At 40.7% G+C, this 23,767-nt stretch overlaps 1 protein-coding gene across 2 annotated transcripts in view; it reads left to right on the forward strand.

Moving 5' to 3' along the window:
- PAPSS1 (3'-phosphoadenosine 5'-phosphosulfate synthase 1) overlaps positions 1-23,767 on the forward strand; it is a 108,908-nt gene that overhangs the window by 10,542 nt on the left and 74,599 nt on the right. For both annotated transcript variants that reach the window (XM_030864114.3, XM_030864118.2), the window contains exons 2-5: positions 2,604-2,718; positions 7,694-7,929; positions 14,732-14,870; positions 18,949-19,067. In XM_030864114.3, coding sequence (XP_030719974.1) covers positions 2,604-2,718; positions 7,694-7,929; positions 14,732-14,870; positions 18,949-19,067 — 609 coding nt within the window. The remainder of the gene's footprint in view (positions 1-2,603; positions 2,719-7,693; positions 7,930-14,731; positions 14,871-18,948; positions 19,068-23,767) is intronic.

Consider the following 23,767-nt stretch of genomic DNA (forward strand, 5'->3'; position numbering starts at 1 on the left):
GTTGCCTCCAGACGGCTTGTTTGGACTGCCCAGGAATCATTCTGGATTTCCCCAGTTACTTTTTCACTTTTCTTTGCACTTGCTGTTCCCTGTCTGGAAGGTGCTTCCCTCAGAGGTCATCAGAGATCTTAAATATCCTCTTTTTGCTGAAGCCTTCTCTGGCCACCCTGTCTAAATATCATACTTCGTATGATATTTCTTCACTTTTTTTGCTTTATTTACTTTTTCCCCCTCTTTGATACTTATTTCTAACTTACATAATTTCCTTCTTTATCTTGGTGTTTTCTTTTCTCGCCTCTATTTTTCCTCTTAGTCCAGTGGTTCTCAAACTTGAACTGGCATCCGAGTCACTTGGAGGCTTTAAAATGCAGATTGTCAGGCCCCACGCCAGAGTTTCTGACTTAGTCTGTTTGGAGCAGGTCCTGATAGTTTGCATTTCTGGCAGTTCCCAGGAGATGCCAAAGCTGCTGGTTAGGGACCACGCTTTGAGAACCGCTTCCCTGGGAGGGAAGACTAGAGAAGCCCCAGGAGGATGGTGATTTTATTGGTATTGTGCACTTCTGTTTCATCAGCACCTAGAAGAATATCAAGCATGTAGTGTGCATTCAGTAGATATCTTTGAGTGAATGATGAATAAAACTGTCTTAAAAAATATAAGAGCTATACGCAGTATGAAATACAAACACCCTATTAAAAGAATGCTGACACTTACCTATTTCATAAAGGCATAACTTGTTGAAAAGAATCTAAATTATGTTTTTGCTCCATAGGAGGAGAAAATAGAGGCTGTGTGATTCATTTTTTTAATTTTAGAAAACAGCTTTATTGAGATAATTTGCCTACCGTTCAATTTACCCACTTAAAAATGTACAATTTGATAGTTTTGATTATATTTACACAGTTTTGCAACCATCAGCACAGTCAATTTTAGAGCATTTTAATTACCCCAGAAAAGAACCCCATATCCATCAGAAGTCACTCCACATTCCTCTCCCAACATCCCAGCCTGAGGTAACTGCTAATCTGCTTTCTATCTCTTTAGATTTTCCTATTCTGGATGGTTCATATAAATGGAATTATGCAATATGTGGTCTTTGTGACTGGCATCTTTAACTTAGCATAATTTTTGTTTGTTTGTTTTGTTTTGTTTGTTTTTTTTGCGGTACGCGGGCCTCTCACTGTTGTGGCCTCTCCCGTTGCGGAGCACAGGCTCCGGACGCGCAGGCCCAGCGGCCATGGCTCACGGGCCCAGCCGCTTCGCGGCACGTGGGATCTTCCCAGACCGGGTCACGAACCCGTGTCCCCTGCATCGGCAGGTGGCCTCTCAACCACTGCGCCACCAGGGAAGCCCAGCATAATGTTTTTGAGGTTTGTCTGTATTGTAGGTTGTATTAGTACTTCATTCCTTTTTATTACCAAATAATATTCCACTGTATGTATATACCATACAATTAAACAGTTTTATCTGATTATTAATTGATGGACAGATGGGATGTTTTCACCTTTTGGCTTTTATGAATCATGCTGCTAGAACATACGTGTACAGGTTTTGTGTGGACATGTTTTCATTTCTTGTGAGCATCAATCTAGGAGGGGGAATCATTTGGACATATGATAATTATAATTAATGTTTTGTAGAACTTCACTTTTCCAGAGTGACTGTACACTCCCATCAGCAAACGTATGAGGATTCTAATTTCTCCATATCCTCACTAGCACTTGTTATTTCCTGTCTTTTTGATTATAGCCGTCGAGTGAGTGTGCAGTGGTATCTCGTGGTTTTGATTTGCATTTCTTGGGTGGCTAATGATGTCGAGCATCTTTTAATGTGCTTATTCACCGTTTGTATCGTTTTCTTTGGAGAAACGTCTATTAAGATCCTTTGAGAACTATGTAATTTTATGCCCTTTTTGTTTAAGGAGAAGAAAATTTGAGAGAACAACAATTACCTTCCATTTTTTTCATCATGCATTTCATGATACCTGCAGACATCCCTTCCACACTTCATTCAGGAATCTGCTCAGATGCCACCTTCTCAGAGGTTTTTCCTGATCATCCTGTCTAAAGAGGCACTCATCCCCTATCTCTCTTTCCATTCTTACCCTGTTTTATTTTCAGAGTGCACTTGTCACTCTCTGATTTAATAATTAAGTGTTATTGGTCTGTCTCCTGCCAGTGGAATGAGCTCAGTGAGAGTAGGGACCCTGTTTTGTTCACTTGGTGTACTAGTAGGGCCTCAGGAAACAATGGTTGAACGAATGAATGAGTGAGAAGACTGGGCTCTGGAGTCTGCCACTTACCAGTTAGGGGAACTGGGGCAAGTTATTTAACTTTCCTCAGGTTTAACACCTTCATCTGGAAAACCACAGTAGTAGGAGTTTGTGCATCCTTGAGGGGCTTTGCAGACGAATTAATTGGTGTTTGTAAAGAACTGAACACCGTGCCAGGTACTCTAAAGAAAGAAAAAGCTGTTAGTTTTCACCTTTTTCCTTTCTTTTGGCATGTTACATAGGGCAGTTACTGTATGTTTGCAAGGAATATATGTTTACCTTTTAAGGGACTCAGGTAAACCAGAATTCTTTCTTTTTTTTTCTTTTTTCCAGGGGATGCAGAGGGCCACTAATGTCACCTATCAAGCTCACCACGTCAGCAGGAACAAGAGAGGTCAGGTGGTGGGGACCAGAGGTGGCTTTCGTGGTTGCACGGTTTGGCTAACAGGTATGGTCTGGAGAGACAAGCCAGTCTGTTTTGAAAGCAGTGGTATAGACAGCCTTGAGCCAGGAGTAAGGATACTTACATTTTGAGCTCTGTTCTTGTATCTGGAGCACCATAATATGTAACTGACAAAGTTGCTTAATAATAACATATTTTCTTTTGGTGATTCCTTTTGTTCTTTACAAAATTGCTGTTAAAGAGGAAAAATCAGAATGCAGCTTAAAACTACTTTCTAGTTGGTAACTACCGTACATTCTATAAAATTCTGCATGCAAATAGGACCTGGATTCTGCCTTCAAGATGCTAATAATGTAGACCATATGAAGAGAAAGAATGAGTGGTAAAGAATTTCACACAATCAGTTTCTAATGATTCTTCTTTTGCTTTGGCTTCTGATTGATTCTTGTGTTGATTTTCCCAGAATCTCTCTTTGAGAGGGTAAATTGATCCAGGTTTTGGAGGTGGTTTTAAAAATGATGGATCTTTTTTCACTTCTAGGAGTTTTAAATAAAATTTTGTTGCATCTCGCCAATTTACCCATGCTGGAGGACAGAGGGAATGAAAAGTGTCCACTGAATTGAGAAGGAACCTTGAGACTGAAAAGCAAGGCAGGCAGCTTCATATAATCAGTGGATCAGTTTATGTTATAGGGTAACTTATTCACAGGGTGGGAGCTGGCAAACAGTGATCTGGAAACATTCACCGCTGCACTCTGCGCTGCTGAGGGGCCACTGGGACAATTTCATAGTTAACCTAGTGTACGGGGGTACGTGCTTGGAAACAGGAAGTGTATTCCCAAGTCAGGATTTATGAATGGGTAACTATTCTTCTGGGCACCAGGAATATATTAGCAAAGGTCTTCATCATTGTTTGGGGACTAACAGAGCATAGAGGCCACCTGGACCTAACGAACATTAATCTGTTAACTACAAAGCCTTGATGACAGAGAAGCGCCAAGTTGGCATCAGTTATGCCGACAGCCATACAACCCACTAAAATTTATACCTATTTATTTTCCAGAGGTGGATGAGGGTCCATTTTCCAGTGTCTTTGTCAACATGGATATTACCCATCCTTAAAACTTTTGCTGATTGCCAAAAAAACAGCATTCCCATTTTCTGTTTTTATAAATTGAGAATTTCAACTGTAGATAGGTCTGTGTATTTCTGTATGAAAGAAGAGAGCATTTTTGAGTTCTTCCCATCTCCTCATTCTTAAGTCTAGATTGATGTTAAATTGTTATATTTATATTGTCTAGGCTTGTGACACATTCTGTTCCAAATCTTAAATTTCCATAGGTGTTTGTATTTGAGTTCTGTAAGTCAATTGATTCAACCTTATCACCTTCCCATCAGTTCTTTTATTATGGCATGCCCACTCATGAGCTCTTTCTTTGAGTCAGGTTTTTATGGTCTGTATTTTTTTGTTCAGTGGTTTTTATAAGATGGCTTTCCGTTGGATTCTGAATTCCCTGAGTTTTTGTGTTGGAGTAATGTTTTAAGAATTCCAGGACAAAGAAAGTATGAACCAAATATATATTTCACCCAGCCAAGTTGTCATAAGAGGCAGACATTTCTTCTATTAAATGTGGTGACTAATCCAATTTTTTTTTCTTCTTCTAAGGAGCTTTCCTTTTTTCATCTGCATGCCTGAAGAATTACTTCTTTTCGTATATTTTCTTTCGGAAGTTTTGCTTTTCTCGTTTAGGCCCTTTTCCTTCTGCAATTGGTTTTTGTGTGTAGTGTGAGGGGCGGATCCATTTTCTTTTCTTTCCATACGGATAATCAGTTGTCCCAAGATGAGGGTATCCTTTTTCTCTGATCTGCTGTGCCAGCTGTCATAGATCAGGTTTCCACTTATGTGTGGATTTGTTTCTGGGAGCTCTGATCTATTCCACTGGTATACTTACCTATTGCTCTGTTACTGCCACACTGTCTTAATTACTATATATTTGTAGAGTCTTGAAATCTAGTGGAGTAAATCCTCTTACCTTCTTCATTAGGAATGTCTTGACTGTTTTTTTTTTTTTTTTTTGGCTCTTTGTATTGTATAAATTTTGTAATAGGTTTAACTAATTCCACCAAAATCCAGTTGGGATTTGATTTGGGATTACATTGTATCTAAAGGTCAATTTGGGAGGAAATTGATCTTTAGAATATTGGGTACTCCTTTTCTTAAACATGGTATATTCCATTTATTTTACCACTAATGATGCTTATAAATACTTTTATCAGATTTTTTTGGTACTTGCTTTACAGTGTAGGATGTAATCAGTTTCATAAATGTGTATTTGTAAAGAAAATGTGTTCCCCTGATGTGGGCAATATTCTATATACGTCCATCAGATCAAGGTTGTTAATTATGTTGTCAAATTTATAGCCTTCACTTTTTTTTTTTGATATTGTTGGAAACGGAAGTCATGATTTCTTTCTTTTTCTTGCAATTCAGTAGCTTAACCAGATCTGTCCAGGTATGGAGTGGTTTGTATGTCATTTTCTTGGAACACTGTTTTTTCTTACATCTTATTTCGGATAAACTTTCTGGTTTTGTATTTTTACATTGATTGGTATATGAGTTTCCCAGGGCCACTGTAACAAATCACTACAAACCGAGTGGCTTCAAACAACAGAAGTTTATTCTCTCACAGTTTGGGAACCTGAAATCAAGGATGGTTCCTTCTGTCAGCTCTGGGGAAGAATCTGTTCCATGCCTCTCTCCTAGCGTCTGGTTCTGCTGGCAATCCTTAGCATTCCTTGGCTTGTATGGGTACCACTCCAGTCTCTGCTTTCGCCTTCAGATGGCCTTGTTATAAAGATTTCAGTCACTGGATTTAGTGCCCACCGGAGTCCTGTGTGACCTCATTTTAATTTAACTAATTACATGCACAGAGACCCTGTTTCCAAATAAGGTCACATTCTGAGGTTCCAGCTGTATGTGAATTTTGGGGAGGACGCTCTTCAATCTAGTACATTTGGTTTCTCTTTGGTATACCAGTTTTCTTTATCTTAGTTTTGGATTATCTGTCTTGCGTTATCTATTAATTTTCTCTAACCACTTTGATATCCTAGCCTTTTTGTCTACGTTCACTATAATCATCTCAGTGAAATTTTCTGTGTCATTAGTTCAGTTTTCAGCAGTGTCTGTTCTTTGTTTCAAATTAAATATATACATAAAATACGTACATGTACACACGTATGTATAAACAGACACTTTAATTGTAGTTCAGGTTATCTGTGTTTTTTTTTAATTTTTATTTTATATTGGAGTATAGTTGATTAGGTTGTCTTTGGTGTATAAGAAGCTGATGTTTTCAGTGTTTTTTCCCCCTGATTCCTAGTGTTCAACTGGTAGTTAAAAACAACAATAACAAAGAACAGAAAAACCTAGTCCCCCCAACATCCATCTCTTTGTTCAGTCATTGTTGCTATGTAACAAGTTACCCAAAACCTAGTGGTGTGAAACAACCATTTTAACTTGCTCACTGTTTTGTGGGTAAGGAATTCAGGAGTGCTCTGCTGGGCGGTTCCCCCCTGGGTCTTGCTTGGTTGCAGTCATGCTGGCTTGGGCTCCAGTCATCTAAAGCCACAACTGGCTGGGTGTCCACAGTGACTCCCCAGTGGACGCTGCTGGTCAGCTGGGAGCTTAGCTGGCTAAAGCTATCGACAGGAACACCTACTTGTGATTTCTCTAGCACGGTGGTCTCAGAGTATTTGACAGCTGGCTTCTCCACAGTTAAATAGCCAAAGAGAAGCTGAAGAGCCTTTTCTGACAGTCTTGGAAGTCATGTTCATCATTTTCACTATATTGTTTCGGCTACAGGCGACTCCTAAGTCCAGCCCAGATTCAAGGGCTGAGAAATACTCTGCCTCTGGGTGTGACAGTGGCAGTGTCACATTGTAAACAAGCTTTCAGTCAATCTTTGGAAAATACTACCTGCTGTACTCACGTTAATATACATTTTTAATGTAGAAACCATATAACACTATATTGATCCTCTTAACATATCATCCTTTTTAAAATTGATTTTTCAGTTAGCCCTCTATACTAGCATGTCAAAGTATCAGTACATTAGGTTTCAGTGTTTTATCTCTTGTCTCATAACTATCTTAATTTTTTTTTTGAAATACCTATCTGTGTATTTATATATCTGGCTGCGTTGGGTCTTAGTTGCGGCACGCGGGATCTTCGTCGTGGCATGTGGGATCTTTAGTTGCGGCATGCGAACTCTTAGTTGTGGCATGTGGGCTCTAGTTCCCTGACCAGGGATTGAACCTGGGCCCCCTGCATTGGGAGTGCAGAGTTTTAGCCACTGGACCACCAGGGAAGTACCTGTCTTAGTTGTGAATTCTGATACACTCACCAAGGTGGCAAGTATTAGTGCATAAATGTACTCTTTCCTTTTCCTTTATTCCTCATCGTTTAGTGACTAAACATTGGTAGAGGAAGGTGAAATGAGGATATTCTTTTAAGGTTAATTATATTATAAATTGGATTCCCAGGTGCTTTTATCATGGTTGCCTTTGGGAGGTGTTGATCCTGGGATATAGAGGTAACTTTCTAGTATTTATTTCACTTACTTTTGTCCTTTCTTTTTCTTCCCTCACCAGAAATAATTTGGTCATACAACTTTCTTTTAAAATTGGCATGCAGCTTTAGAATAGTGGTAACAAGAGGACAAAGTGAATATCTACCCAGCCATGTGTAATATTAAAATTGGTTAAGCCTTTGTAGCTCGGTGATTTCTAGGATACCTTTGGGGTTAGACAGAAGTTACTAAAAAGATAAATGCTTATTATATTTAAACTACAGATGTTTTTTCTAGCTAAGATGTAGTAAAATTTTACAGAGAAACATTAGACAAGAATGTTGCTAAGAGACTGCTCTGAATAACGAATATAATTAAGCCTGTGGTTAAAATTCTTTATTATTTATCCCCCTAACTTTATATATGGAATCTGTTTGGACTGTTCACTTCTAGGCTTATCGGGAGCAGGAAAGACCACAGTAAGCATGGCTTTGGAGGAGTACTTGGTTTGCCATGGTATTCCATGCTACACTTTGGATGGTGACAACATTCGTCAAGGTCTCAATAAAAATCTTGGCTTTAGTCCTGAAGACAGAGAAGAGAATGTTCGACGCATCGCAGAAGTTGCTAAGTTGTTTGCAGATGCTGGCTTAGTATGCATCACAAGTTTTATATCACCTTATACTCAGGTATGTGGCTTTTGCGCCATTGCTGTTCTAATTACATGTATTGAGAGTATGGTGTCAGGCAAAGTGAATAATTTAAACACTGACATGTACTTTGAGGCTAAGTCCAAATTAAAACAATTAACCTACAACATTTTTGTGCCGCAACTTCCTGAGTAAATTCATTTTTGAAAAGCTTGCTATAACCCACACACCCACCGCCCCCCTCAAAAGTATAATCAAAGTTGTTGAACAAGTCAATGGCCAAATTATTTCAAGTTTGACTTTTCAGTTCAAAAATCCTATAATAAATACTCAACATGTGTCAAACACCAGGGAGAATCTTAGGTTTCTTAACACGTGTCCTGTCGTGGCTTCTTTGCTCACAATCCTTGAGTTTCATCTTTCATCACACTCTTTCTTATTTTAGAGACCATAGAGCACTAATTCACTTTTTTGTATTTCTCTGAAAAAAATCACATTGTTTCTTACCACGAGAATTTTGTTTCCCTCTGCCTCGAAGGCCCTCTTCTCCTTCCTCTTAGCCTCCCCTCAGCATCAGTTGACACCTGTTCATGCTCTGAGACTCAGGTTGGGTATTTCTTCCTCCTAAGTCTCTCAGGCTTTGTTGGGTACCTGTCTTTGGTGCCCTTGTTATTGTACCATAGCACATTGTTTTATTATAAATACCGGTTCTTTGGTTGGTGGTGCTGATAGCAGCAGTAATAATAATAATAATGATAATAATAGCAGCTAACGTTGATTGAACACTTTACTGTGTACTGGTAACGGTTTTAAAGTGCTTTTATGTGAATTAGCTCACTTAGTTCTCATCACCCAGTGAGGAGGGTGGAGGTGAGGAAACAGGTGTCAATCACCCCACCTCACACACTCTACGTGGCAGAGCAAGGATTTGCACCCAGACAGTGTCAGTGGAACCTGTGCTCTTGCCCACTGTGCTCTGCTGTCTCTAAACCCCACTGGCTCTTTGAAGGCTGGGACTACCTCTGATTTATCCTTATAATCTTGATGCCAAGCCCAGATCCTGGAACACGGTAGATATTTAGTGTTTGTTAAATGGTAGCATAGCCCTTAGGAAGCCCAGATATGAAAGAACAGGTGAGTTAGTGTAGTAGTTAAACACAGCGGCTTTGAAGCCAGAAACAGGAGACTGAAATCTCGGCTCTGCCAGTTACTGTTAGGACCTTGGCCGATTTGCTTAACCTTCCAAGCTCAGATAATACCTACCTCGTAGGGTTGCTCTGAGGATTAGGTAAATCGTGCATTCACAGCTTTCAGCATAGTGCCTGATGTGTAATAAATATTCAGTAAGTGTAGTAAATAATAGTGCAATTCTAGTACTGTATCATAAATCTGTCTGGTTACTTAGACTTTTTTTTAAAACAAAAACTAAATTTGAGCGGTAAGGGTTATAGATAAGTGTGAGACTGACTGTTAATCATACAGGTTCACTCATGGCAGGAGTCCTAAAAGGTTCTTTGAGGACTAGGTACTTTTCATTTTCCTGAAACCCTGGGATCGGTGTCAATATGTCAGTTTAAGGTATCCTGAATAATGAAGTGTATGAGAGTTGTTAGAGTTCCTGAATTCTAGGATATAAACAGTTTTCATAGTAATATAGTAACAGTGATTTTCTTGCACTTTCTGGGAAGCTCTGCAACTCTTGGAAAAAGAGAAAGTTAGTAACACCTAATTTGGAGAGCGACCAGCTGAGACCTGGGTATCGAAAAGTATACGCTGATCTGTTTTTTTGGCTCCCTTGTTTCCATAACACGGAGCAACACTTTTCTTGATCTCACCCCCAAAAGCACTAAGAATGAAAATGAGGTTCGGACTATGCTTAGGTCATGTCAAAATTCATGATAGGGCTTCCCTGCTGGCGCAGTGGTTGAGAGTCTGCCTGCCGATGCAGGGGACACAGGTTCGTGCCCCGGTCTGGGAAGATCCCACATGCCGCAGAGCGGCTGGACCCATGAGCCATGGCCGCTGAGCCTGCGTGTCCGGAGCCTGTGCTCCGCAACGGGAGAGGCCACAACAGTGAGAGGCCTGCGTACCGCAAAAAAAAAAAAAAAAAAAAAAAAATTCATGATAATATTTGGACCAAATCATATATTATAGGATATGTGTATTCTCTGTCACCACTAACCTTGGGCATCTTGGTTGTAAAAATAAACCTGATAGTTCTTATCCTTGAGGAGTCAGTAGGTAGTGGGAGCATAGAGATGCGAACAGTTGCAGTATCGTGAGGCAAGTGATTAGGTACATGTATATAAAGGTGCTGTGGAAGATTCGCAGAGGAAGTGCTGCTTGAAATGCGTCATGAAAGATGAGTCAGTTTTCTCGCAGGAGAAAACTGTTTCACAGAGGAGATGCTACAGGATTTGCAAAAGCATGGAAATGTGAGGGACTTAGGTCTTTGGGGAACTGTAGGTTGTTTTGGCTGCTCTGCCGGATGAACGTGAGGGGAGATGAAGCTCGAGCGATTAGCAGAGGTCTGACGGTGAACTCCGGACTGCTCGGGACTTTGCCCCACAGGTGGTCGAGAGTTTGAGATTGTACTGGGGAATAGTGTCTCTGGTGCCTTTGTATTTTAGTGAGGTCACCCTTAAGGCCTGGAATGGGGAGGGTCTGGAGGTAGGAGACTAGTCAGGAGGCTTTTGGAGTGAATTGAGGTATCGGCCATGGGAATAGAAAAGATGGGGCATATTTGAGGGCTCTTGAGCCTGTAGCATCAGTGGAACGTGGTGTCCGGGTTGATTGCTGAATTTGGGGGTGAACATGAAGGATGGTGCTTTCAGAAGAGAAGATGGTATGATTGAGTTAGAAAATATAGGGTAGGAAGGGAGAAGATGACTGTTTGATTTTAGCTGGGTTAGGTTTGAAATGCTGGTGGCGTATCTAGGTGAAGATGACCACTGGGTCATTGGGAAATTGGTTCTGGAGCTCAGGAACGTTGTGTAGAATTAAGATAAAGATTTGGGAATCAAGGGCTTCCCTGGTGGTGCAGTGGTTAAAGAATCCGCCTGCCAGTGCAGAGGACACGGGTTCGAACCCTGGTCGGGGAAGATCCCACATGCGGCGGAGCAACTGAGCCCATGCGCCACAACTACTGAGCCTGTGCTCTAGAGCCTGCAAGCCACAACTACTGAAGCCTGTGCACCTAGAGCCCATGCTCCGCAACAAGAGAAGCCACCACAATGACAAGCCCGCGCACCGCAACGAAGAGTAGCCCTCGCTCGCCCGAGCTAGAGAAAGCCCACGCACAGCAACAAAGACCCAGTGCAGCCAAAAATAAATTTTAAAAAAAAATTGGGGAATCATTAACTTTATCGTTGAAACCTTGATGAAGTTGAGTGTACAAAAGAGTATATAGAATGAGAAGCGAGTCACAGATGGAAACTTGGGGAACACCTTCATTTAAAAGGACAGTTGGAATAGTAGGATCACGACTTAATCACTCTGCCAGATACTAAGGCTATAAAGCTACTGAAATTATTTCAGTATATTGGAATGAGATCTGTGACAGAGGTATATGGTGGGTACTCTGAGAACCCAGCAGAAGTGAGGCCTCAGTCAGCCTGGACATGAGGGTAGGCTTCCTGGAGGACTTAGCATGGAGCTGTGCTGTGGGGGACACATTGCTGTAGCCAGAGGAGAGAGGTGGAGTGTTTTTGGCAGGGGGGATGGCAAAGGCATTAGGCCCAAACGGCCTGGTAGACCAGGCAGGTGTTAATTATCAATAGAACATCAGGTGCAAGACTGAGAATGGTGGGGCCAGGTGGAGAAGGCCTGACGATTCACACTGAGAAGCTTGGGTTTTACCCTGATGGTGCTGGGCAGTCTCTGAAGAGTTTAGTGACGTGGTTGAATTTGCATCCTCTGTCATCCTGGGGACAGTGTAGAGTGTGGCTTTGAGCAGGTCAAAGCTGGAAGCCAGCAGACGTATTAAAAGGGTGTTGTCCAGGCAGGAAAAATGAGGTTGAACCAGGAGCTAGGGAAGAAGTGCAGACTGGGTTAGTGTAATGTCTAGAGGTAAAATCTGAAGGACTTTGTGACAAAATGCAGGGGGTGGGACGGCAAAGGGAAGAAACCAGAACAACTCTGGGGATTCTGGGTGAGTAGTGTCGTCATCCCTTGATTTGGGCAGTATAGGTGGGAATGCAAGCTTGGGAGAAAAGAGAGTGGGTTCAGTTTTGGACGTGTTAAGTTTGAGGTACCTGGGAGATCTCCAGGTGGGTGTATTTTGGAGGAAGTTGGAAAGGTGTGTTTAATTTCGGGAGAGGTCAGAGTTCAGGCTTGAGTGTTGGTTTATATGCTGTAGTTTACACAGTGAAAGCAGTTGAGAAAAGTGCTCAGGGACTGTGCAGTGTGAGCAGTGGTCTCCTGGTAGAATGTGGGCAACACCAGTGCCGCAGGGGAGCATAGGAACGACCGGGGAGTAGCATGACTGCAGTACACAGGGTTAGTAGTATGACATGTGGCAGAATGGCCTGGAAAGTGCCAGGATTGAGGGAATTTTTGTATGATTTGTTAGCTCATCTCTTTTTAATGGAAGAGAGTGACTTTTACTTGTTTGTTGCCAGTGGAGAAGGGGGAGGTTGAAAATTCCAGATGCAGCAGCCATAATGGATTGAGCAAGGTTCATTAGCAGGAAGGGGATTTTTTTTTCTTATGTACAATTTTTAAAAGTTACTTTCCATTTACAGTTATTACAAAATATTGGCTCTACTCGCCATGTTGTACGCTACATCCTTTAGCTCATCTTACACCTAATAGTTTGTACCTCTGACTCCCCACCCCTATGTTGCCCCTTCCCCCTCTCCTACTGGTAACCACTAGTTTGTTCTCCATCTCTGTGAGTCTGCTTCTTTTTTGTTATATTCACTAGTTTGTTGTACTTTTTAAAATTTATTTATTTTATTTATTATTTTTGGCTGCATTGGGTCTTCATTGCCGTGCGTGGGCTTTCTCTAGTTGCGACGAGTAGGGGCTACTCTTCGTTACTGTGTGCGGGCTTCTCATTGCAGTGGCTTCTCTTGTTGCAGAGCACGAGCTCTAGGCACGCAGGCTTCATTAGTTGTGGCTTGCGGGCTCTAGAACACAGGCTCAGTAGTAGTGGCGCACGGGCTTAGTTGCTCCACGGCATGCGGGATCTTCCCAGACCAGGGCTCGAACCTGTGTACCCTGCATTGGCAGGCGGATTCTTAACCACTGCACCACCAGGGAAGTCCTGTTGTATTTGTTTAGATTCCACATACAAGTGATATCATACAGTATTTGTCTTTCTCTGTCAAACTTATTTCACTTAGTATAATGCCCTCCAAGCCCATCCGTGTTACTACAAATGGCAAAAATCTCATTCTTTTTTATGGCTGAATAGTATTCCATTGCAGAGTAGGGGATTTTGAATCCGTGAAGGGAGGAGCGGCAGGAGGGAAGGAGATAAAGGTGGGGGATATAGGTAAATTATATGGCAGAGGGGAGATTGAGAGCGTTCGTGTCTGGGGATTTCCTTTTCTTTTCTTTCTTTCTTTTTTTTGGCCATGCTACACGGCATGTGGGATCTTAGTTCCCCGACCAGGGATTGAACCCACGCCCCCTGCACTGGAAGCACGGAGTCCTAACCACTGGACTGTCAGGGAAGTCCCTGGGGATTTTCTTTTTGAAATGAGAAGTGTGGCCATCTGATAAGAGTGGAAGTAGGCATGGGTTGAGGGGCCGTAAGAAAGGTGGTAAATGATAACATGAGCCGTGTGGGGATAGACTGGAGGAAGGTGCAGGGGCTGGCTTTGAAAATGGTGGCGCTGCCTTGTCTATAGAATATGAACGTGGAGCCTGCGTTTGAGAACAGGAAGATGAGTGAATCCTCAAGGGAGAACTTGGTTTCAGTTAAGACCAGGAAGAAGAAGAGTTTCACTTACAAAGGAAGCAGTGTTCCAGAGAGAGTTGAGGCCGAGCAGTGAAGGTGTTAGCAGAGTTGGGGGTTAGGAGCCATGCAGAAAAGTGAAGTTTTGGGAATGCTAGAGATGTGTAGCGGCTGCAGGGGTTTGTGTTTGGCAAGTGAATAAACTAGCCTCGGGGTTCTGAATGGATCCCTTGTGAAGTTACTTTCACGCTAGCTCAGGCTGAGGTGGAGCCTGTTGTTAAGAGAGAGGCCTGATGACTGACATCTGCATTTAAGCTGGACTTTGGCTCAGCTTCCTCGTAAAATTTAGGTGAAAGTTTTAATGGGGCATCCATTGTTCTCCCTCCTGGAACTTGCCAGTATCTCAGAATAGCAGACCTTTTGAGGATCCGGGGAGGGGGAAGGGTAAGCTGGGACAAAGCGAGAGAGTGGCATGGACATATATACACTACCAAACGTAAAATAGATAGCTAGTGGGAAGCAGCCGCATAGCACAGGGAGATCAGCTTGGTGCTTTGTGACCCCCTAGAGGGGTGGGATAGGGAGGGTGGGAGGGAGGGAGACGCAAGAGGGAGGGGATATGGGTACATATGTATATGTATAACTGATTCACTTTGTTATAAAGCAGAAACTAACACATCATTGTAAAGCAATTATACTCCAATAAAGATGTAAAAAAAAATAAATTAAAAAAATCCTTAATGAAGAATGGGTGTGTTAATCTAATAATTTCTTGGGTTTACTTTTTTTCAGTTTATATTTTCAAAATATAAATTAAACTTTGTCTGTTTTCCACTAACACAGCTGAAAAGCACTTTTACTTGTCCTTGACATTAATACAGTACCCTTGATTCACATGAGCACTCTTCATTACGTTTCTGTATGTGCCTTTTTTCTAAGGATCGCAACAATGCAAGGCAAATTCATGAGGGTGCAAGTTTACCTTTTTTTGAAGTGTTTGTTGATGCTCCCCTGCATGTTTGTGAACAGAGGGATGTCAAAGGACTCTACAAAAAAGCACGGGCTGGAGAAATTAAAGGTAAGCAATATTGTTTTCCCAGTTTGTCTTTCCTTAGATGTTTCATCTTACCGTATCTGAGACTGATAATCTTTTCTAAGAGATGGAAGTTTTCAAACAACTTGGAGCTACTTGAGAAGAGAAAGCAGGTCTTGTTACACTGTTGTATCTCTCAGGCCTACCAGTAGTACCTGGCACCGTGTACCCTCAGTATCATCGATCAGGTTGAAATCCTACTCACAAGGCAGTTTTAGAGGATTGGGACTTTGGGAAGCCTATTTGGTATAATTAGGTACCTAGCATTAGATTGGCTATTAGTCGGATAGTTGCTGCCACTTCTGTTCTCTTTGTTCCAGTGAAGATGTAGGACATTCCATAGCTGCTGGGAAAAATGCCTGAATTACAAGCATCTTGAGAGCAAGGAAAATGTCTCATTCTTATTTACATCATAGTGCCTGGAATGGTCTGAAATTCATTCTATGTATGATTGTTGCAGTAGATTAAATTAACATATCTGTGATTTTATCAGAGTACATACAGCTTGTATTTTCGATTTTATGGTCTGCTCCCAGAGTTTCAACTATGATGAAAATTTGGACATAGAAAGAGACATTTAGAACCCGTTCTGCTGTCGCCCTTGATACCAGTCATTCTGTTTATCTTTTAGACATCCTTTGACATTAGCCCTGGTCTGTTACCGGTATTATTATTAACAGTAACAGAGGGCACGTAGGTTCAGCATTGTTTGGAATCAATTCATGCCCCTAACTTTTGTTTGCCTTCCCAGCAGGGAGTGTGATAGCCTCGGACTCCAGGAGCTCCCAGGAGCTCTAGGAAGTGTAGATTTTAGCACCAGCTTCTGGCCCTAGAAAGGAAAAGGTGGAACAGGAAGGAAAATGCTTGTTATTCTGGGCTCTTCTGTTTGGACCTGGGAGCCCATTAGCAGTTGGGGCAAGTTCCACTGGCCGTGATGAATCTGGTTCCTTGGGCAGGGCTCGTATCCAGTCTTGCCATCATGGAGACTCAAGTTTCACCCATTAAGCCTGTACTTTCTTGACTCAGTGAGAATAGGCTGCCTGACCTGAATAATATATGACAACAGGAGGGAAAACAGTTTATCCATTTAATTTCTAGGTCACCCTCTCTCTGTTGACGGCCAGTGTGCACTTCTGCAAAGAGAAGCAGAACAGTGTGTCCAGGATCCTGAAGTCTGAATCTTTTACTTATTTTAACTGTAGTTGCTTTTGTTGTTTTTGCAAGGATGGATTGGTGAGGGAGGTAGATTTGTTTGCTCAGCTGGAGTAAGCACCCTGTGAGCCAGGACAACATCTTTACCATTTTTGTATTTTTAGAATTTAGCACAGAGCGTGGCCCAAAGCATAATACTTGGTGCACACACACAGTAAATGCTTCTCGAATGGATTAGAAGGTGGAGTGGAAATTGGATGTTCAACACTTTGATCAATGCTTTCTATTTGCAAGGTTTATATCTGGTGCTGGGGATGCAAAGATGAATAATAAGACTGAATCCAAAATACCTTGAGTCACTTACAGTTTGCATTCTGTATCTGGGAATGTGCTTGTATTAGTTCAGTTTTCTATGTTTTACTTGTTTACCAGGTGTTTCGTAACTCCTTTGAATAGACATTGTTAAAATGTTCTTAGGTTAATGTATACTTGTGTGCATGTGTGTACACACGTTTATTTATTTTAGGTTTGCCATGGTTCTAGAGTTCCTGACTGGACAGTTTTCAAAATCATTTACTCATTGTAAGAATGGTGCTTAAAAAGTTTCCTACCAATGCTATTTCGGAGCCTTGATGGTAAACATTTCAGGGACAGGTGAGATTGCATACATTCAGCAGACTTCAGGCTTTTATAGGCCTTTATATGACATTTACTAAACTGTAAATATATGCCTGTGTCAGCTACTCTTAAATACCTAGATTATTTTCATGAGTAACGCTCAAGTAGTTATTATTTACTTAAATATAAACGTTTTTCTCACAGTATACATTTACTGTAATCACTTATGGGCTAAATTAACTAGGAAGAGACTTCCTGGGCTTTTAAAATGTTAAACCAAGTCTTCTAACACAGTGATCCTCAAAGCTTTGCTGCACATAAGCATTATCTGATGGGACTTAAAAGATCTAGTGCCAAGGCTGTACCGCAGACCATTGAAATCAGAATCTCTTAAGGGTGGGACCCAGTGATTCCAGCGTGTAGCCACATTTGAGAATCAGAGCTTAAGAACTAGTGTTTTAACCAGGTTTGTTTTTTCCCCACGTATTTTACTGTGACTCACCACTAATACTGTCGGGAACATTGGTAATGCAAAAATTTCTTCTTGGGTTCAGAACTTCATGTGATACTTAAAAATATGAAATAGAAAAAAAAAAAAAAGAAATAGATGGGCTGTAGACTGGTAGTGTTTATTTTAAAGCTTTTTAGTAATGATTTTAAGTTCATGTTGACCATTCTAACCCAAGAATGACTTGGCATTCCAAGGCAGACAGATCTCGAATGACTTAGGTATGGAATAATATGAAAGATAGGAATAGCATATCTTCAGCTCAGCCGGCCCATTCTGTGGTTAACATCATGCGTTCTTTCTCTTCTAGGCAGTTACACGGTAGCACATGTACAGATAGGGAAAATCTAAATAGTGGTTAATATCTAAATGGGTTACATTTGATTGTGGAACATTTTTGGTGATATAACAGGATTCCTTACTTACGTTCTGCTTAAGCTAATAGTAGTTCATCTGTCTTGCCTGAACACTTCATGTGATGGCAGAAGAACCCTGCAGAGCTTCAATTCGGCTGTAGATAATCCTGGTGAATATAATGGACAGATTGGCTTGGCGTTGGTTTTTGCACTGAGAGGGAAAAAAATCTTGTCGAGTTTGGTTTTCTGCCCAGGGTTTCGGCACTATATCCTGTGTTCCCGTGGAGAAATGGGATGCTCTGGATTACTTGGTATTCATTCCTGTTTTCTTCACAGGCAATGTAGGCATTTACTTAACAGAAAAAAGGAAGGGTGATAGAAATATCATCAATCTTCATTATTGGAAGATTCCAAATTTGCAAGTGTGCCTACTCACTAAAATTTGTTACCCCACATCCATATACCCACAGTACTTTGGCTGTCACTTGTAGACACACACAGAGCAGCAGAATTTTAGTCACCTGGAATATACATTCCCAGCTGAAGTTGAACAAAGCTTTTGTGTATCAGCTCTCATACTGTAAAGAAGTGTCCTTTTCTGTTTTGTTTTGTTTTTTTGGTACGCAGGCCTCTCACTGTTGTGGCCTCTCCCGTTGCGGAGCACAGGCTCCGGACGCGCAGGCTCAGTGGCCATGGCTCACGGGCCCAGCCGCTCCGCGGCATGTGGGATCTTCCCGGACCGGGGCACGAACCCATGTCCCCTGCATGGGCAGGCGGACTCTCAACAACTGTGCCACGAGGGAAGCCCAAGAAGTGTCCTTTTGATGGCCTGTTTAGTGCCATGTGTTTTAACTTTTTTTTTTCTTTTTGTTGGTGATTTTGCTGTTTAAAATGACCCCCCGGCACAGTGCTGAAGTACTGTCCAGTGTTCTCAAGGGCAGGAAGACTGACCTGCCTTGTGGAGAAAATACATGTGTTAGATAAGCTTTGTTCAGACATGAGTTCTGGTGCTGTTGGCCATGAGTTCGGTGTTAATGAATCAGCACTATATATGAAATAAGCTGTCTTTAAACAGAAACACTCATAAAACAAATATATTAATTGGTTGACAAAAATTTGGTGACTAGAGGCCCACAGGAAACCAAACCCACACTTCTCCTAGAAGCAGTGGTTCAGTATTCACTAATTTTGTATGTGTGGCAACTTATTGAAGAGAACTACTGCGAATAAGAAGGATCGACTGTTTTGTGTTCAAAGAAGAAACAAAAGTTTAATTAGAAATCTTCTCCCAGGAAAGAAGTTTCAATATTATAACCCCGTAACTTAGAAGGGGCAGCATAAATATGAACTTCAGCATAGCAGAGACTTACACTGAGGAAACAAACCTATTTTAATTTCCACTCCCTCTATTATCTTTTACCTTTTATAGGTTTCACTGGGATTGATTCTGAATATGAAAAACCAGAGGCCCCGGAATTGGTGCTGAAAACTGACTCCTGTGATGTAAATGACTGTGTCCAGCAGGTTGTGGAACTTCTACAGGAACGGGTAAGAGGAGGTCCAAGAGGGAATCCCCAGAGAATAATTATATCCATCTCATAACATTCCCCCTCCAAAAAAAGGGTGCTGGTAATGTGGAGTAACATTTGTATTTTATATTCTTTTTTTTCTTCCAATTTTATTGAGATATAATTGACATACAGCATTGTATAAGTTTACAGTGTACAGCATAATGATTTGACTTATGTACATCACGAAATGATAATCACAATAAGTTTAGTGAACATCCATCATCTCACATAGGTACAGAATTTAAGAAATAGAAAAAATTTTTTTGTGTGTGTGATAAGAACTCTTAGGATTTACTTTCTTAGAAACTTTCATATATGGCATACAGCAGTGTTAATTATATTTATAATGTTGTACCTTACATCCCTAGTACTTATTTACCTTATAACTGGAAGATTGTACCTTTTGACTGCCTTCATCCAGTTCCCTCTCCCCCCACCCCCTGCCTCTGGTAACTACAAATCTGATCTCTTTTTTTGTGAGTTTGTTTGTATGTTCATTTGTTTTTGAAGTATAATTTATAACACTGTGTTAGTTTCTGTTACACAACATACTGATGTTTTATATACATTTCAAAATGATTACCATAATAAGTCTAGTTACGTTGCCACAAAGATATTACTTAGTTATTAACTGTATTTCCCACACTATATATTTCATACTCATGACTCATTTATTTTGCAACTGTAAGGTTGTACCTCTTAATCACCCTCACCTATTTCTTTCTTCCTCCCCCAGTCCCCTCTCTTCTGGTAATCTTTTTGCTCTCTATCAATAACTCTGTTTCTGTTTTGTTAAGTTTGTTCATTTGTTTTGTTCTTTAGATTCCACATAAAAGTGAAATCACACAATATTTGTCTTTCTCTGTCTGACTTATTTCACTTAGTATAGTATCCTGTGGGTCCATCCATATTGTCATAAATGGCAAGATTTCATTCTCTTTTATGGCTGAGTAATATTTCATTATATACATGTACCACAACTTTATCCATTCATCTATTGATGGGTACTTGGGTTGCATCCATTTCTTGGCTGTTGTAAATAATGCTGCATAGGGGTGTGTATAGCTTTTCTAATTAGTGTTTTTATTTTCTTTGGATAAATACCTAGGAGAGGTATTGCTGGATCCTATGATAGTTCTATTTGTAATTTTTTGAGGACTCTCCATACTGTTCTCCATAGTGGCTGCACCAATTTACATTCCCACCAATAGTGTATGAGGGTTCCCTTTTCCACACATCGTCGACGATACTTGTCATTTGTTGTGTTTTTGTTAATAGCCATTCTGACAGGTGTGAGGTGTTATCTCTATAGTGGTTTTGATTTGTATTTCCCTGATCATTAGTGATGTTGAGCATCTTTTCATGTGCCTGTTCACCAACTGCATGTCTTCTTTAGAAAAACAGATCCTCAGATCCTCTGCCCATTTTTTAATCAGATTGTTTGGTTTTTGTTTTTTTTTTTGCGGTACGCAGGCCTCTCACTGCTGTGGCCTCTCCCATTGTCGAGCACAGGCTCCGGACGTGCAGGCTCAGCAGCCATGGCTCACGGGCCTAGCCGCTCCGCGGCATGTGGGATCCTCCCTGACCGGGGCATGAACCTGTGTCCCCTGCATCGGCAGGCAGACTCTCAACCACTGTGCCACCAGGGAAGCCCTGTTTGGTTTTTTTGATCTTGGTTGTGTGAGTTCTTTGTATATTTTGGATATAAACCCCTTACCAGCTATATCATTTGCGAATATCTTCTCCCATTCAGTACGTGGCCTTTTTGTTTTGTTGATCGTTTCCTTTGCTGTGCAAAAGCTTTTTAGTTTGATGTAGTCCCATTTGTTTACTTTTGCATTTGTTTCCCTTGCCTGAGGAGACATAGCCAAAAAAAAATACTATTAAGACCAAAGAGCATACTGCCCATGTTTTCTTGTAGAAGTTTTATGGTTTCAGGCCTTACATTTAAGTCTTTAACCCATTTTGAATTTATTTTTGTGTATGGCGTGAGAAAGTAGTCCCAGTGTGATTCTTTTTTTAAAATAATTATTTTTTCACCCACACACACACCCACACACAGACACACACACGATGTATTTTATTTTTACAAGAGATAGACTGACACCAAGCATTGTAAATGGATGACCACAACAAAAACAACAATGAATGTAATTACCAAACACGAAACACACTCATACTATGTCATAATATTGACATTCAGTCCAGTAATCCTCCACTGTAACAGCTCCTTTACTTTGCAGTGAAAATTGATTTGTATATTTTTTGCCTCTGAGTCCTTGTGGGATTTTTTTTTTTTTAATTCAGACAGAAAGTCACAAAAATTATAATCATCCTCATCAGTTCACTCAGTCCCATGTAATTAATTTTTTTTTCATGTTGATCTTTTGTTAGCACTTTTATGAGTTCATCAGTTTTCCATTAGAGTTCTGAAAATGCTTATTCATTCAGTTCAGCAGTATAGTCAGTTACCAGAAACCTGTACTTGTCAGAGTCTTTTCCATGAATTCCTTGAAGATGAAACCCTTTTATAGGAACATTTTTGCAAAAGCCTCAGAGTACACCCAGAACTGTCTGTGAATGACAAAAGACTTAAGAATGACCATGGTTAAAGATTTGATGAAAGTTCATAATAATGCAAGTGACAAGGAAATTTAGTTATTTCTGAGATATACATTTTAAAGTAATAACTAGAATTATGACTTATAACATTATACCAGAACATATAAGATTTTTAGAAATTTCATGTAATGTCTGAAACATTTATATTAACATATTTCCATACAAATAACCCAATGAAAGTTTAGTATTAGTTGTTTTGTTTGTTTTTTTATACTGCAGGTTCTTATTAATCATCAATTTTATACACATCAGTGTATACATGTCAATCCCAATCGCCCAATTCAGCACACCACCATCCCTACCCCAATGCAGTTTTCCCCCATTGGTGTCCATATGTCTGTTCTCTATATCTGTATCTCAACTTCTGCCCTGCTCATCTGTACCATTTTTCTAGGTTCCACCTACATGCGTTAATATATGATATTTGTTTTGCTCTTCCTGACTTACTTCACTCTGTATGACAGTCTGTAGATCCATCCACATCTCAACAAATGACTCAATTTCGTTCCTTTTTTATGTCTGAGTAATATTCCATTGTATATATATACACCACAACTTTTTTATCCATTCGTCTGTCATTGGGCATTTAGGTTGCTTCCATGACCTGGCTATTGTAAATAGTGCTGCCATGAACATTGGGGTGCATGTGTCTTTTTGTAATATGGTTTTCTCTGGGTATATGCCCAGTAGTGGGATGCTGGATCATATGGTAAATCTGTTTTTAGTTTTTTAAGGAAGCTCCCTACTGTTCTCCATAGTGGCCGTATCAGTTTACATTCCCATCAATAGTGCAAGAGGTTTCCCTTTTCTCTGCACCCTCTCCAGCATTCGTTGTTTGTACATTTTCTGATGATGCTCATTCTAACTGGTGTGAGGTGATACCTCATTGTAGTTTTTTTTTTTTTTTTGTGGTACGCGGGACTCTCACTGTTGTGGCCTCTCCCGCTGCGGAGCACAGGCTCCAGACGCGCAGGCTCAGCGGCCATGGTTCATGGGCCTAGCCGCACCATGGCATGTGGGATCTTCCCGGACCAGGGCACGAACCCACGTCCCCTGCATCGGCAGGTGGACTCCCAACCACTGCGCCACCAGGGAAGCCCCTCATTGTAGTTTTGATTTGCATTTCTCTAATAATTAGTGATGTTGAGCAGCTTTTCATGTGCTTCTTTGCCATCTGTATGTCTTCTTTGGAGAAATGGCTATTTAGGTCTTCTGCCCATTTTTGGATTGGGTTGTTTGTTTCTTTAATATTGAGCTGCATGAGCTGTTTATATATTTTGGAGATTAATCCTTTGTCCGTTGATTCGTTTGCAAATATTTTCTCCCATTCTGAGGGTTGTCTTTTCGTCTTGTTTATGGTTTCCTTTGCTGTGCAAAAGCTTTGAAGTTTCATTAGGTCCCATTTGTTTATTTTTGTTTTTATTTCCATTACTCTAGGAGGTGGATCAAAAAAGATCTTCCTGTAATTTATGTCAAAGAGTGTTCTTGCTATGTTTTCCTCTAAGAGTTTTATAGTGTCTGGTCTTACATTTAGGTCTCGAATCCATTTTGACTTTATTTTTGTGTATGGTGTTAGGGAGTGTTCTAATTTCATTCTTTTACATGTAGCTGTCCAGTTTTCCCAGCACTACTTACTGAACAGACTGTCTTTTCTCCATTGTATATCTTTGCCTCCTTTGTCATAGATTAGTTGACCATAGGTGTGTGGGTTTATCTCTGGGCTTTCTATCTTGTTCCATTGATCTCTGTTTCTGTTTTTGTGCCAGTACCATATTGTCTTGATTACTGTAGCTTTGTAGTATAGTCTTTGTAGTATAGTCTGTAGAAGTCAGGGAGTCTGATTCCTCCAGCTCCGTTTTTTTCCCTCAAGACTGCTTTGGCTATTTGGGGTCTTCTGTGTCTCCATACAAATTTTAAGATGATTTGTTCTAGTTCCATAAAAAATGCCATTGGTAATTAGATAGGGATTGCATTGAATCTGTAGATTGCTTTGGGTAGTACAGTCATTTTCACAATACTGATTCTTCCAATCCAGTAACGTGGTATATCTCTCCA

Source organism: Globicephala melas, chromosome 5, assembly GCF_963455315.2.
Source record: "Globicephala melas chromosome 5, mGloMel1.2, whole genome shotgun sequence".
In the NCBI taxonomy this organism is placed as follows: Eukaryota; Metazoa; Chordata; class Mammalia; order Artiodactyla; family Delphinidae; genus Globicephala; species Globicephala melas.